General features: G+C 36.0%; 1 protein-coding gene across 1 annotated transcript in view; it reads left to right on the top strand.

The window, feature by feature from the left end:
* Positions 1-15,699, top strand: part of prkdc (protein kinase, DNA-activated, catalytic subunit) — a 280,348-nt gene that overhangs the window by 73,948 nt on the left and 190,701 nt on the right. Inside the window, exons 19-26 of the mRNA XM_051928733.1 lie at positions 1,321-1,407; positions 3,110-3,229; positions 3,724-3,883; positions 4,136-4,242; positions 4,521-4,611; positions 6,033-6,196; positions 8,542-8,694; positions 15,360-15,467. Of these exons, the coding sequence (XP_051784693.1) occupies positions 1,321-1,407; positions 3,110-3,229; positions 3,724-3,883; positions 4,136-4,242; positions 4,521-4,611; positions 6,033-6,196; positions 8,542-8,694; positions 15,360-15,467 (990 nt within the window). The remainder of the gene's footprint in view (positions 1-1,320; positions 1,408-3,109; positions 3,230-3,723; positions 3,884-4,135; positions 4,243-4,520; positions 4,612-6,032; positions 6,197-8,541; positions 8,695-15,359; positions 15,468-15,699) is intronic.

Below are 15,699 nucleotides of genomic sequence, written 5' to 3'. Positions count from 1 at the left end.
TTTACTCACTCAGAATATGGAACCAAATTAGGAAGCATTTTAAGATGGAAAATCTTTTATCAGTGGCACCTCTGCAAGGGAACCACCTCTTTCAACCTTCGCAAGTATATCCAGTTTTTAATACCTGGAAAAGTTTTGGGATTAAAATGCTCAGAGATCTTTATATAGACAACATATTTACATCTTTTGAACAATTACGTTCAAAATTTAACCTCCCAGCTACACATTTCTTTTACTATCTTCAAATTAGAAATTTTGTTAAACAGAAATTGCCCGATTTCCCCCACCTTGCACCCTCCACAATGCTGGAAAAAATACTGCTCAATTCCGAGGAAACAAACACTATTTCCGCAATATATAAAATCTTATTAGAGTCCCTACCTTTCAAAGATCCAAGAGGACATTGGGAAGAAGATCTCTTAATCAATATATCAGAAAAGGAGTGGAAGGTAGCAAAGCAGAGAATTCACTCGAGTTCTATATGCGCAAAGCATAGAATTATTCAACTAAAAATTATATATCGAGCTCATCTGTCTCGCTTAAAACTGTCCAAAATGTTTCCAGGCCAGGATCCAACCTGCGAGCGCTGCAACCAAGCTCCTGCCTCACTGGGTCACATGTTCTGGGCCTGCACCAAACTAACATCATTTTGGACAAAAATTTTTAAGTGCCTCTCAGACAGCCTTAGTATCACAATCCCTCCTAACCTACTAACAGCTGTGTTTGGTGTCCTTCCAGATGGACTTGAATTGGAGAAGGACAAACAAACGGTGATTGCATTCACTACACTCTTGGCACGCAGACTTATTTTGTTAAATTGGAAGAATCCTAATTCTCCTCTTATAAGTCAGTGGGAAACTGATGTTTTATATTATTTGAAATTGGAAAAAATCAAATTTTCAGTTAGAGGATCTGTACAAAATTTTTTCAAAACTTGGCAGGATTTAATCAATATTATTTTAGAATAAGAGAATTAACTATTATTGCATTTAACTCCCTTCTCCATCTCTTATTTATATAGATATTTACTTCTCCCCTTCTTTTGTCTAATGTTGCCTTATTAAAAAGCTTAAAGCAATTTTCCTTTAGCTAAGCTCTCCTTCTCAGGGGTGGGGTTTGATTTGTCTTCAAATTTGTTGGGTCATAAATTGATCTGTTTGTATGGAATGATTACAATGAAAATTAATAAAATAAAAATATTAAAAAAAAAAAAAAAAAACAGTACATTGTTTAGCTGCCTTTTTCATTGTATTTTTTTAAGAATGTGATAAACAAATGTCTTCGGCAGAAAGTTATTTCTTTTATTTATTTGTATCATAGGGAGTGGGCCCCAAAACCATGAAACCTGTCCCAGATAATCAGAATGTTTATGCCTGCTTTGCACTCTTTGTAAAATTTGGAAAGGAGGTGAGTACAAAACTAATGTTATATACGATAATAATGCATATAGTTACTGGTACAGTGTATAATTATTTGGTATTTCTGGTGATTTCCTCCCACACCCCACATATGGTTCAGGCACCTTTTCTGCTGCATTTAATGGTCTTTTTCTGGAATTAAAATATGATTAAATGTTACTGGCGCCCTGCCCGGGGTTTGTTTCCTGCCTTGCGCCCTGTGCTGGCTGGGATTGGCTCCAGCAGACCCCCGTGACCCTGTAGTTAGGATACTGTATAATGAGTTGGAAAATGGATGGATGGATGTTATTGTTTCTTTTTTATAAAACTGTTTAACTTGCTCCACAAGCAGTTGAAAGGGCTGGTTTGAAATTTGTCCAATAAAATTTAATCAGTAAAGAGATATTTTTACAGCTTTAAGCCAGTGTTTTTAATTATTGCATAATTTGTGACTATAAGTGCCAATTCAAAACTAAAAATGCAAAAGTTATGTTTCTAAAGCATTGTAGTTAAGTAGATCTAGATTGCACTGGGAATTAACATCAGCAAGAAATTCAATAAGTATTACTAAAGTTAACATTCTGTGAGCTTTCTAAAGCAAGAATAATGTACTATAAACCTTTATTTAAGTAAATTTTAAGTCTACAGCACATTCTGTAAGAAATATTTTAAGTACCCTTCTTTACATTTTGATTAAAAAAAAAAACACTTTGTATTGTACGTCCAGAAGTCGTTAAACAGTAATGCAGTTTAGAGTCTCAAATTAATAGTGATAGATGCAGTGACTTGGTTACTACAAAGTAATTTATCCCACATCTGCTTCAATCTCTCATTTTCATTTTAAGTGTTGTTAATGCTTTAATCCAGAGTACTTGACCCAATAAGTTTATTTTTCTTTATGTCTGTAGGTAAACACCATGTGTCGTCTTTTACCAAGAACTAGTAACTAGCATAGTTTCTGTGATTCTCCTATTGTTCTGGTAATACACCTCCCCCTTATTTCTTTAGCCATGTAACCCTTGAATACATATCACTAGAGACTTTTCTCATTCTTTTTCTAGTTTCACCTCTGCAGGCACCCCATGGCAGTATATAGTACAACAGGCAATTATGCAGTTTGCAAATGATAAATTTATATTTTTCTTAAAACTGTAATTGTGATTACTGTACATTCTAATAATGGTTTTACAGGGCTTTGAAAACCATCCATATTATATCTATCCAGCTTAGTTTTACTAGATACCAAAGCCTGTACCTGCATCAGTGGTAGCAAGACAGGAGCCAACATTAGATGGGAAAGGCCATCCATTTATAGGGTACACTCATGCACATACACACACTTTAATATGGTGTCAGTTGGCAGGCACCAATTAATTCCAACCTGCGTTTCTTTAGGATGTAGAGGGAGAATATGGCATAAGACATAAATTGATTAGTCCAGTAGTGCTAACCCCTTTTTCACCATATCTTTTCATGCAGTTACATATTTATATACTGTATATGGGAGATGGTAATCTGAGGTGTTAGGTGGAAACTTTCATCTTATTTCTTTAGTTCGGGTTGTCACTGTATTTTAGCTTTATGTTATGAAAGATCGTATGTATGCGTTTTTCTAAAAATTCTTGGCTTAAAAAGACAGTTTAACAAACAATTTTTACAAAATTAGTAATTGTTTTGTGTTTGTACTTTTTTTTGTTTTCCCCCTGTTACAGGTTTGCTCCAGAATGAAACAGTACAAAGATGAACTGCTTGCTTCTTGCCTGTTTTTTGTTCTTTCCCTTCCTCCCAACATTGTGACTTTAGATATCAGACCTTATATTCCTAGCCTTCAGGTTTGTTTTCCTGTAAACTTTAATGGCTATTATTCGTCCAAGATGAACAAAAGTGTTTTGATTTAAGTATACATGTTTTAAATTTAAAAAGAGGTCTTCTGAAGGGTAGCAGTCATTTTAATATATTTAGTATTGTGCCAGTGTTAACTTTACATTTTTAATACATCATGTATTTATTTTAAATATATTAGGTTAAATTTCAAGTTTATTTGTATGTGTGTGTATAGCTCGTACAGTGAAGTTCTTACTTGATTGTCTCCTTTGAACAGTGATAATAATACAACAGACACACGCATACACATATATGTGTATACAGTATATACACATATGCACATGTATACATAGTATGCAACATGTAAATAATTGTGTGTGTTTACATCAGTTAAATGAAGGTTTGTGGACAATAGCCTAGAAGAATTACATCTGAGTGTTCATTTGGTTAAATTCTATTGATGACTTGATTCCTTATCATACTGTTTTTTCTCCTTCTCTAGACAGCATTCATACTTGGTCTAAGTCATCCCCCACTGGCTAATGCTGGCTTAGAGGCACTTGAAAATTGGTCAGAATTTATACCAAAGCATGATATTCAACCCTATTATAACAATGTGCTTCCCTGCTTGGATGGTTACTTGAAAGCCACAGCACTTAGTGGTATGTAGGTTTTTTTCTACTCTCCAATGCTCACATTTTACCTAATAATGTATTAAAAAGTTTGTAGTCTGAGACATGGTAAATAAAATATATTGGAAGAGCAGACTATTATTGAACTAAATTACGTTAAATACTGTGCAACGTTTGCTTTTTCGCCTCAAGTTGTAGTTGTTAGAAATAATAAGTGAAAATGTGTGTACTAATCAAATACAGTAGTGAAATGGGTGTTTGTAATTTATTTTGTATTTTCAGATGAAGAACAACTTAACTGGCAAGTTTCAAGCCTTCCTCAATCTTCGGAAAAAAATTACAGAACAGTTTTAATGCGACTTTTAAAGAAGACAAAGCAACTTTCCATGGTATGTTCATTTTTAGAAGGTACTGTCTTTTTAAATATTCTGTCCCATATTGGTATTTGAAATAATTTTGTGATGGTTTGTCATCAGGTTTTTGTGTATAATGTATAAATTTTATAAAGGGAATCTCAGTTCTTTGGTAAAGTATTTATTATTCAAAGTGGCTCCTAAAATGTATCCACATTATATTATCAGGTAGTAGAATTTGCCAGGTGGAGTCTACATAAATAAATTATATGATTTTATTGTCCTGACTTGTCTCCAATGTTTATTTACTGTAGAGTGATGATTCGCCTGCTGCATTGGTAAGACGGAGAGTTGTACGTCTGCTTGGACATTTAGGCGGGAAGCTAAATAGAAGTTTGATCACAGGTGAATACTGAACAACTAACTTTAATAAGTGTTTAAATATTTTAAAAATATTTTGATATTTCATTTTTCCCTCATTCATCTTATTAGCCGTTTCTTTACCAAAGTTCTACAGACCTAGTTTAAAAACCAAATGACTATGAACTGTACTGATCTAATAATGCAAAGTAGACATGACTACAAATACTTTAGAATATTGAAAATATGGAGTGATTTTGTTCAATTAAAAAATATTTTGACTATCTTTTTTTAAATGAAATCTGTTCAAATGTAAGGAAAAGAAAATTGCATGTAATAGCAGTTCCCCCTACCTCCTCTGTTTCTGTTATACATTTCATATTGTGAATTTAAAGGGGCACCAGACACAACTTTAACTGACACAGTTCCAATTTAAAACAAAGATATTTATTTGCATAACAATACCTTGACAGACTTTTAGGTCAGTCCACATTATATAAGCCAGTAACTCCACCTCTACACTAAGTGTTGTCCTCTTCTTCCCGACTCTGACTCACTTCATTGAGGCAATATAGCTCCTTTTATGCTGGACCCAAGAATACTTCTAATGTTGCGACACAGTATGATGAAGGCACTTCCCTCTGTTTGCACCTGGGGTCCCCAACAAGGTTTCCCTTCTGAACTACATGTCCCATGGAACTCTGTGGGAGTCCAAACTGGGACGATACCAGTATAGCATTGCCATCTTTCACTCTGGGGGATGAACCATCCTTGAGAACCAGTCTCCCTCAGTCCATCCATTAGCTGACCATCCTGGCTTCTCATCCCATACGTGATGCTTGCCCATCCATTATGGCTTCTACAATGTGTAATAATTTCACTGAAAATTATGCCAGTTGTGGACTCTTTCATTGAGATCTTTTAATTCAGGTGGTTTTAGATCCATTTTTCCAGGAGAATGATTCCAAGATATTATAGTAGCAATATATATATTATTATTTATATTTGTACTTTGCTTCAAGGGAATGATATAAAGGATATCTTTCGTCAGAAATACGCTTAGATTATAATACTAATTAGACTTAAATATTAATTTTACACTATAGAGTTGTTCAGCAGGTAATATTTTTACTTCACAGCAGTTTAATTCTGGTTCTGTCTCTGGTATTCATGGTTTGTTGTAGCCTTGTACGTACATTGGTCAGCATAGGCTCTGTTGTTCTGAGACCGTCTTACTGGAAAAGAATATTTCAGTAATTCGGGCATGGTTGAACTCTTACAACTGACCTCATATGGTATTAATGGCAAGATTGTTAAAAACGGGTGTTTGTTAAGGCAAATTACAATTATTTTGAATTTCTTACAAGCTAAAATGGGAGCATACTATATGTTACTAAAACATTTTATTGATCTGTTTACTCATTTAGCAGCCTGTTAACATTCACTCATTACTTTATTTTTTGCAGCTACTTGTGCAGAAGATATGATGAAAAAATTTGTTGCATGGGAAACAGAGAAGAAACTGAATTTTCCAATGCCTTTTGCTGATATGAAGCCCATCATCTTTCTTGATGTTTTCCTGCCTCATGTTGCTGAACTAGCACTCTCAACTAGTGACAGGCAGACTAAAGTAAATAACTATGGGGTTGGGCATGCACTGCAAGTGCTGGTCTTCTTTTGGTTCTATACTTTTATTCCCTTTCACTACATATGTTTAGTAAGATAAAAGTGTTGATGAAATGTCTTTCTGCAGCAAGAAGGATATGCAGCCAAACATGATCTTGTACTTTTTAGTAATGTATTGTTACATATAATTTTCTTTTGTTAACAGTGCATTGGACTTCTCCACATAAGCAGTTCTAACATGGAAAATGAAAATAAAGGAAACATAATTATACTAGGAAAGTCACAGGCCATAAGGCCAGATTGAGATTTATAGTATGAAAATATTTAGTTTAAAGTGTGTATGTTGAGGACAGTGCTGATAAACTGCTGTCAGACATCATAATTTTTAAATGAATTACCTCCTTAATTAATTATTCATTTATTTTTCAAATTTAAATAATATACTAAACTTGTTACTGTAAAGTAATACTTTATGATGTTTTCAAATTAATGAAGATAAGGTGGCAGGCTGGTGTTGGGGGAAAAAAAGGTTACCACCTTAGTTTGCTTGTAGTATAATCTTGTTCAGTCTGTTACTAAACTGAAAAGGTCTGTTAAATGATAAGGAACCATTGTAACTCCAGAGTGTAGAGTTATAGGGCATAAGGTATAGACATTACCAAAACAACTTGATTTGAGAGAGAGAAGCTTGATTTGCAATTTTGAATGTAGACTGATAGAGCAAAATCTATTTAATATTTATTTTCACTCTTTGTAGTAAGCTTTATTCCCCAGCATTTTTTAATTTTATCTAAAGGTATATTTTTTGGAAGGATTGTTATGAACTTTAACATAGTTTCTTTGTAAGTGGCATGATTTTTGCAGTAATATCTCTGTTATAAGGAAGGATATAGGAAATAGAGTTAACATTGTTTTTGGTAATGTCTGCATCTTGCATTCTGTTTTTTTTTTTTGTTTTTTTTTGAGAGAGATGTATAGCTGGAAGACAATAGTCCAATTGTAAGTAGCACATCTGATCTGAGATGTCGTCTACAATGATAGCAGATTTTAGGTCATTCTGTGGTAATTTATTGATATGGAAACACAAAGGTGCTTTATGTAACATCAGAAATTTTTGATTCATTCCAGAATCTGAGCATTAATTGCATAATATTAAAACTCAGCAAGGTAATACTACAGTCTACTTTAGGTTTTTAATACAGCAATATATTCCTCTGTCCCAGTCAGGGTAAATGTTAGGCCACCTAGAATGGTCTTGTTTAGTACAATCCAGGTGATTCAACATTCATTTTGAGTAGTTCTTTAAAGTGTTGTGTAATTATGACACCTAGATTTGTAAATTGTTAACTCAGAAGTTAATATTTAGGGAGGAACATTGACAAGGAATAGCATAATTTTATCCAAGTAGGTCTTGAACCCAGACATTTTATGAAATCCATCCATTGCGTGTAACATATGTTGAAGTGATTATTTTGAGTCATTTCATAAAGCAGCATATAATCTCTTTAAAGAGGTTCTTTTTATTGTCATTCATGCCTGCAATTTGTAAGTATTACCAGTTAGTTGTTCAGCTACATAGTGAGTGCTTCAGTAGAAAATAGAAATGCGGGTAGTAGCTCTCCTTTCCAAATATTTAAGGCAACAGTAAATTGGACAGACTTAATGTATATTTCATACTAACCAAAATATTCAAGTCCCATTAAATGACACAGTAGTGAATTCCTAAAGTCATCTAGGTTGATTAACTGTAGCTCTTTTAAATTGCTTATTTATCTCGTAAGTTTGTTCTTTATATCCTAATAATTATGATGTTACCTTTTACCTCCCAGGCTGTAGTCTGATTATTTACATTGGAGAAGAAATAAAGATTCATAAACAAATAAACAACAATGGTTAAATAACCATGTTGGCAATATGTGCATTAATTAACTTCCCCTGATATCTCTGTATTCATTATCACATGGTTGCTTGAATAATTAGCATTGCTTTAAAAAAAATGGGTAAAATGTTTACATCAACATAGGCTTCTAAACAAAATTCTTTATTAAATTCTGTATTAAACTAACACAAACTCAGGTAATAGACTTCAGTACTGGCATGTTTATGTAGAAGAAAAGAAGAAATATTATTTTTTAAATGATCTAGGAGTATGTAAAAGGCAGGAATCCATCTCTGTTTAATACATTGGTCAGAAACAAAATTGGAAGGCATAGGTCATAGTTTTGTATTCCTGCCCTGGAAAAAAACGATCTTTCCAGTCATTATCTTAACTACTATCTAATTCCTGATTTGAGTATACCAATTCGTCTATTAAGTATACTTTACCTGTTTTTTCTCTGTATATTTTAGGTGGCTGCCTGTGAACTACTGCATAGCATTCTAATGTATATGCTGGGGAAAGGATCTCAGATGCCAGAAGGGCCCAGCACTGTCCCTCCACTGTACAGGCTGCATAAACATATTTTCCCTGTACTTCTGCGGTTGGCTTGTGATGTAGATCAGGTACTGATACTTTTTCTTCTCATAGTCTCAAAAATAATTTTAACATTTTCGTTTAGAGTTTATTTTCTTAAGGTGACAGTCTGGCTGCGCATGTTGTTCTAACGTTCTTTACATCAACCAATTTTAAAGATTTATTTGGATAGTTACATGAGTGAATGTTTGAATATACAATATACATAATACAGTGGGTATGCAGTCTCTACTATTTTTATAGAAATGTGTGTTGTTGAAAATAAAGGTTGTGAAGAACAAATGGTCAATTTTTGGGGAAAATTAGAAGTAACTGTGCATGTGTCTATATAGTATATACAAAAGTAATGCATCAGTCATTTATTGGCCATTTCATTGTGTCAATTTTAATCCTTTAAAAGCACTGAAGCAGGTATTCAAAACGTGTCTGTGCTGTCCCTAGAGATAATGAATAAAACTAGGATAGGATAAATATGATATTTTTAAAGTTGAAGTTATTTCTTTACAATCCTGGTATATCTTAATTTGCCAAATAAAAAACTGTGTTCTTAAAGTGAACATTTTATATATTTATTCATTGATGGATTTAAAAAAAATAAATTCCTTGTCTGTTCTAGTACCTTACAATAGGACTTACAGTAACCGGGTATACACATGGGAAAAAAAAAGGCTTAAACTTACCATTGTGATACTTGCCCGGACATCATCAGACCGACACCGCATCTTTATCAAATCCATGCTTTATTTTGTTCTCCACACAACACAACTCAGTCCCGCACAACTCACAATGTGCTTCTAGCCCATTCTTCCTTCTCCTGGGCCTTCTCTCTCCTTGTCCATGGGCCACCTGTCTCCTCTCTCCAGGAGCTTCGTCCTGCTCCTGCTCCCGACTCCAGCTCACTGACAGGAGGGAGGCGGCCCCCTTTATCCACACCTGGATGAGCTCCAGGTATTCTACCTGACGTCATGTCCTGGTGTGCCAGAAGCATCAGGAGAGCACCCGGGTGACCCTGGAAGGATCGTCCTCCGTATGTGTGGCGGAAGTAAATAAGTCCCGGGCTCCATGAGGCTCGGGGCGCCCCTGACGGTGACCAGAGGCCCCAACGGTCTTGAGCCTCCCTGCTCTCCTTCTGTGGGCCTCTTCTACTCCAGGGCGGTTGCCCCCTCGTGGCCCGGAGGACAAATATGCCGCGACCTAGTCCTTCCAGGCGTCCCGGCCGGGTCTGACCCCCAGCCATGTACGACACCATATACATCCACGTTGAAACAGCATAGGTTCTGATTTAGGAAGTACGCTTTTTGCATTTATGAGGCATCCATGTGATAATGAAACAAAAACATAATTATTTTGTCATTGATTCTTGGAAGTAATTTCCTTGAGGTAAGAATACATTTCCTGTTTGCTTGTCCTCTTTCAGTCATTGTTGTAGGTGGAGTTTAAACATAAATAATGGAAGTTGACCATCACAAAACCAAACTTGTGCCCAAAGCTCTTTAGAGCATTTTTGTCTTTTGGGGAAAATGGTTAGAAAATGTGCATATCCATGATGTAAACATACATTTAGAAAACACAGCATTTACAGTTTTCATCCATCCGGGATGTAAACATACATTTAGAAAACAAAGGTTTTACAGTTTTCGTGGACTTCCTTTTTGTAACCATGATACCTTTAAAGTTATGGCTTGTAGTGCTTAGGTTGGATGTGAGCACTCAAATGGAAGGTCTCCATGGACTAGTACTTGCAGCTGAAGAGGGAAAAGAAAAAAATGGCCCAGATTATCCATAATTGAAGCCACTTGCCATTCCAAACATATTTAAGATGTGTCATTTCACTGCAGCTACTTCTGAAACGGGCTGAAATGTAGAGATGTAGAATATTATCAATGGAACTATCTTTCACTAGTAAACTGAATGCCGTATAGATGAGTAGCTGTTATGTAGGGAGACATGGTAGAACAATCATTACTGGTGCTGCTTCACAGATTTAGCATGTGAATCACGTGCCTGATCGTTGTCCGTGTAAATAATAACAGACACCATACGGACACTCAGATCTCTCTGGCATTAACGCTAATTAATCATTTAACATTGCAAAAAATAAGATCAATAAGCTAAGTTACTCTAATGAAAGCTGCCCATTTGGATCTTCAGGTTTTGATCATTTCTTCCAGTTGAATTTTGGAAAGTTGAAAAATGTTTCCAGAACAGTTCAGCAATAATGTTCAACATAACCTTATCTTTGTAGTTGGACATTTTGCCAATTTAAAATTATAGCTTATTTGTCTAAATCCTGAAAGAAAAGGTATAATATAGTATTACAGGTGGGTACGGAAAGTATTCAGACCCCCTTCAATTTTTCACCCTTTTTCATATTGCAGCCATTTGCTAAAATAATTTAAATTAATTTTTTCCCTCATTAATGTACACACAGCACCCCATATTGACAGACAAAAAAAAGAATTTTTGAAATTGTTGCAGATTTATTAAAAAAGAAAAACTGAAATATCACATGGTCCTAAGTATTCAGACCCTTTGCTCAGTATTTAGTAGAAGCACCCTTTTGAGCTAATACAGCCATGAGTCTTCTTGGGAAAGATGCAACAAGTCTTTCACACCTGGATTTGGGGATCCTCTGCCATTTCTCCTTGCAGATCCTCTCCAGTTCTGTCAGGTTGGATGGTAAACGTTGGTGGACAGCCATTTTTAGGTCTCTCCAGAGATGCTCAATTGGGTTTAAGTCAGGGCTCTGGCTGGGCCATTCAAGAACAGTCACAGAGTTGTTGTGAAGCCACTCCTTCGTTATTTTAGCTGTGTGCTTAGGGTCATTGTCTTGTTGGAAGGTAAACCTTCGGCCCAGTCTGAGGTCCTTAGCACTCTGGAGAAGGTTTTTGTCCAGGATATCCCTGTACTTGGCCGCATTCATCTTTCCCTCGATTGCAACCAGTCGTCCTGTCCCTGCAGCTGAAAAACACCCCCACAGCATGATGCTGCCACCGCCATGCTTCACTGTGGGGACTGTATTGGACAAGTGATGAGCAGTGCCTGGTTGTCTCCACACATACCGCTTAGAATTAAGGCCAAAAAGTTCTATCTTGGTCTCATCAGACCAGAGAATCTTATTTCTCACCATCTCAGAGTCCTTCAGGTGTCTTTTAGCAAATTCCATGCGGGCTGTCATGTGTCTTGCACTGAGGTATGTGTGGAGACAACCAGGCACTGCTCATCACTTGTCCAATACAGTCCCCAGAGTGAAGCATGGAGATGGCAGCATCATGCTGTGGTGGTGTTTTTCTGCTGCAGGGACAGGACGACTGGTTGCAATCGAGGAACAGATGAATGCGGCCAAGTACAGGGATATCCTGGACAAAAACCTTCTCCAGAGTGCTAAGGACCTCAGACTGGGCCGAAGGTTTACCTTCCAACAAGACAATGACCCTAAGCACACAGCTAAAATAACGAAGGAGTGGCTTCACAACAACTCTGTGACTGTTCTTGAATGGCCCAGCCAGAGCCCTGACTTAAACCCAATTGAGCATCTCTGGAGAGACCTAAAAACGGCTGTCCACCAACGTTTACCATCCAACCTGACAGAACTGGAGAGGATCTGCAAGGAGGAATGGCAGAGGATCCCCAAATCCAGGTGTGAAAAACTTGTTGCATCTTTCCCAAGAAGACTCATGGCTGTATTAGCTCAAAAGGGTGCTTCTACTAAATACTGAGCAAAGGGTCTGAATACTTAGGACCATGTGATATTTCAGTTTTTCTTTTTTAATAAATCTGCAACAATTTCAAAAATTCTTTTTTTTTGTCTGTCAATATGGGGTGCTGTGTGTACATTAATGAGGGAAAAAATTAATTTAAATGATTTTAGCAAATGGCTGCAATATGACAGAGTGAAAAATTGAAGGGGGTCTGAATACTTTCCGTACCCACTGTATATTCTCAAAATGAAAATGGCATGTCTGGCATTTACAACACCTGGTAGATGAAACCAAGTGAAAGATTTTTGCAGAGGAAGAGAATTTTGCCAAGATGAAGTACAGAGCCAGTTTTCTTCCAAAAAAAGCAGAATCTCACCAATAGTTTGTTTGCTTTTTAAAATTCCTTTCTAAAGCAATGTGGATCTACTGCTTTACAATAGTTATGCAATATATCTCAATACACAGATTTATATCCAATAACATTCTCACTTTAAAAACTGGATATATTTGATGAGCCTTAGCCTTTTTTTCTTGCTTTGATCCACGTTACCATAAGTCCTATTGTAAGATGCAGATAAGGTATTTTAAAATGTGTTAAAAAAAACCCAAAAACACCACTTTAGAATAAAATTTTTTGTGGCTAATTAATATATACCAGGATTATGGTGGTATGGTATGGTAACTTTGACTCAAAAAATACCAAACTTATCCTATAAGTAACAGTTTAAATGGCATGGTAATGAAAGCCGGATGTGCCACCATAGCTTCCTGTTGATTTAATGCATGATAGTCTTGTGGATGTATTGAAAAAGAGCTACTGCCCAAAAAAATATTTAGCAAGCAATGGTCCTGTGGTCAGAAATGCACCTTCGGTAAAAAGAGCTATTGAGCACGCAGCTGAGTTCAAAACATATGCCAAAAAAGCACAACTTGTTGTATTTTGTAACTGGTGAAATATTAACAGCTAAAGACTCAACTGAATTTCGGGCTCAGTAGGAATCTAATAAGGCCCTCAAACACTGGACTCTTGAGGTTTGTCAAAATGTTTTCCAATCTGATATTTTTCAGATTCTCCAGAGTCTCACTGATTGAGTACCAGTATCCATCTATCCATTTTCCGACCCGCTGAATCCGAACACAGGGTCACGGGGGTCTGCTGGAGCCAATCCCAACCAACACAGGACACAAGGCAGGAACCAATCCTGGGCAGGGTGCCAACCCACCGCAGGACACACACAAACACACCAAGCACACACTAGGGCCAATTTAGAATGGCCAATCCACCTAACCTGCATGTCTTTGGACTGTGGGATGAAACCGGAGCGCCCGGAGGAAACCCACGCAGACATGGGGAGAACATGCAAACTCCATGCAGGGAGGACCCGGGAAGCGAACCCAGGTCCCCAGGTCTCCCAACTGCGAGGCAGCAGCGCTACCCACTGCACCACCGTGCCGCCCGCGTACCAGTATATGGCAAAAAAGCATTTAAGAGACCACTGATCAATCCTGTCAAGAATTAATATTAAAGACTTGGTTGTTGTGCAGATATGCTTTTGTGGCATGCATTGAGCTTTTTAATACAAAGAGAGCTTAAAGTACGCAGCATATCTGAACTTCAGTTCTGATCAGGAGCATTCCTTAATAACAGTAGTTTAGTCATTTGCAAATGGTGTTTTTAGTGAGGTAATTGCCCATTTGACAAAGCCTAATTGCTCAGTAAACATGATGGTGAAGTTGCCATATTGATATGGTCTTCCCAGTCAATGGATCTAAATCCAATGGGTGATTTATTTGATGAAATGGAATGAGCTGTTTAGTGCAGAGATTAACCAATAGCTAATTTACAAAAGTTGTGAAACATATTGGATTTGGCACAAGCCAACATCTTCATTCTACACTTTCCATTTCTTGTTGACTTCATATACCAAAGAATTAAGCTTATTTTTATATCTAATGAAGTAGGTACATTGTGCTCATAAAGAAATCTTTGAAAATGTAATTATGTTTAAGTTATTATTAAATATGTTTAAATGGTTATATTGGAATTAAACATTATTTTCTCATTTTGAGTATTAAATATGAATCATATACAGTAAGTTGTTGGCTTAATATGCCTTTTTTGTTTATTAAGGGCACTAGTCACTGAGCACTCTAATTTATTTAAATCAAAGATAATAGTAAGGTTTTCTGGGAATTTAGGAAAGCCATTTCACTCTTTGGCCATGGACCTATCAATAAGCATGGAAGCAGTAGCACATAAGCCATAGTTTTTTGTTGGACATTTTCAGAAGTGTAGAGCTGACTGCTGCTGTACCTGGATTGCACTTCATGAGACCGGCCAATAATTTAAGACTCCTTGGCCAATGCTAAGATCACATTTTGTAGTCCTGGGTTGTTTTTCTCAGTCCTTTAGTCTACCACTCTTAACTATAAACTGCACATATTTTTACATGGAGGACATACCATTATTTTATGGTAAAAAAGAAGAATGTGTTATACTATAAGTGTATGATAAGACAGCATTCCCAGTATTTCCCATGGTACTCAAATGGTGTCCAGTTCCTTTTTTTCATTTCTGATTGAATGTTCATGGTGGAACCCTCAACTTCCTGTACTCTTAACTACTAGTTCATTCCTCTACCTCTGTTGTGCTGATCAGCCACAATTATTGTAAATGGATATTTGTATGATGATGGAATGGAGAAAGTAAGAACTTTTGTAAGTCTCTCCAAGTCCTGGGTTATTACTTTTGTTTAATTTTTCAATAAAGTATACTTTAAAAAAATTTAAAGTTGTTTCATGTTAAATTTTAGCTATTGCAACTGTTCAAATAAAGCATTTTCTTTTGCTTGCCTTTTGTAGTACACTTTAACAAGCATCTTAACTATGAAACAGTAAATGTTTCATTGTGCTGCTGAGAAAACAGAACAATTATTGGTTTGAAAGTGAGTATTTTGTGATCATGGCTTCTAATAAACTTAAATATTTTATAGGTGACAAGGCAGTTGTATGAACCGCTAGTTATGCAGCTTATTCACTGGTTTACAAGCAACAAGAAATTCGAGAGTCAAGACACTGTTGCCATGCTGGAAGCTATTCTGGTAATCATTTTCAATATAATATATAAAAATCTATTAAATTGTACTTAAATCAATATCTTTTAACACTGTGTTTTTCTCTTATTGACAGTAAAGTCAAAGTCATTCATTAATATTATCAATTCAAGAAAATAGCTTTATTTACAATTAAAAATGTTAATGTTTTCTATATGCTCTTTTGCTTTTAAAAGTGCAGTCAGTTGTATATTATAAAATGCACAATAAGTAACATAAT

Source organism: Erpetoichthys calabaricus, chromosome 6 (assembly GCF_900747795.2).
Source record: "Erpetoichthys calabaricus chromosome 6, fErpCal1.3, whole genome shotgun sequence".
Taxonomy (NCBI): domain Eukaryota; kingdom Metazoa; phylum Chordata; class Cladistia; order Polypteriformes; family Polypteridae; genus Erpetoichthys; species Erpetoichthys calabaricus.
The sequence above is the reverse complement of the archived record's forward strand: the minus strand, read 5'-3'. Positions and strand labels throughout refer to the sequence as shown.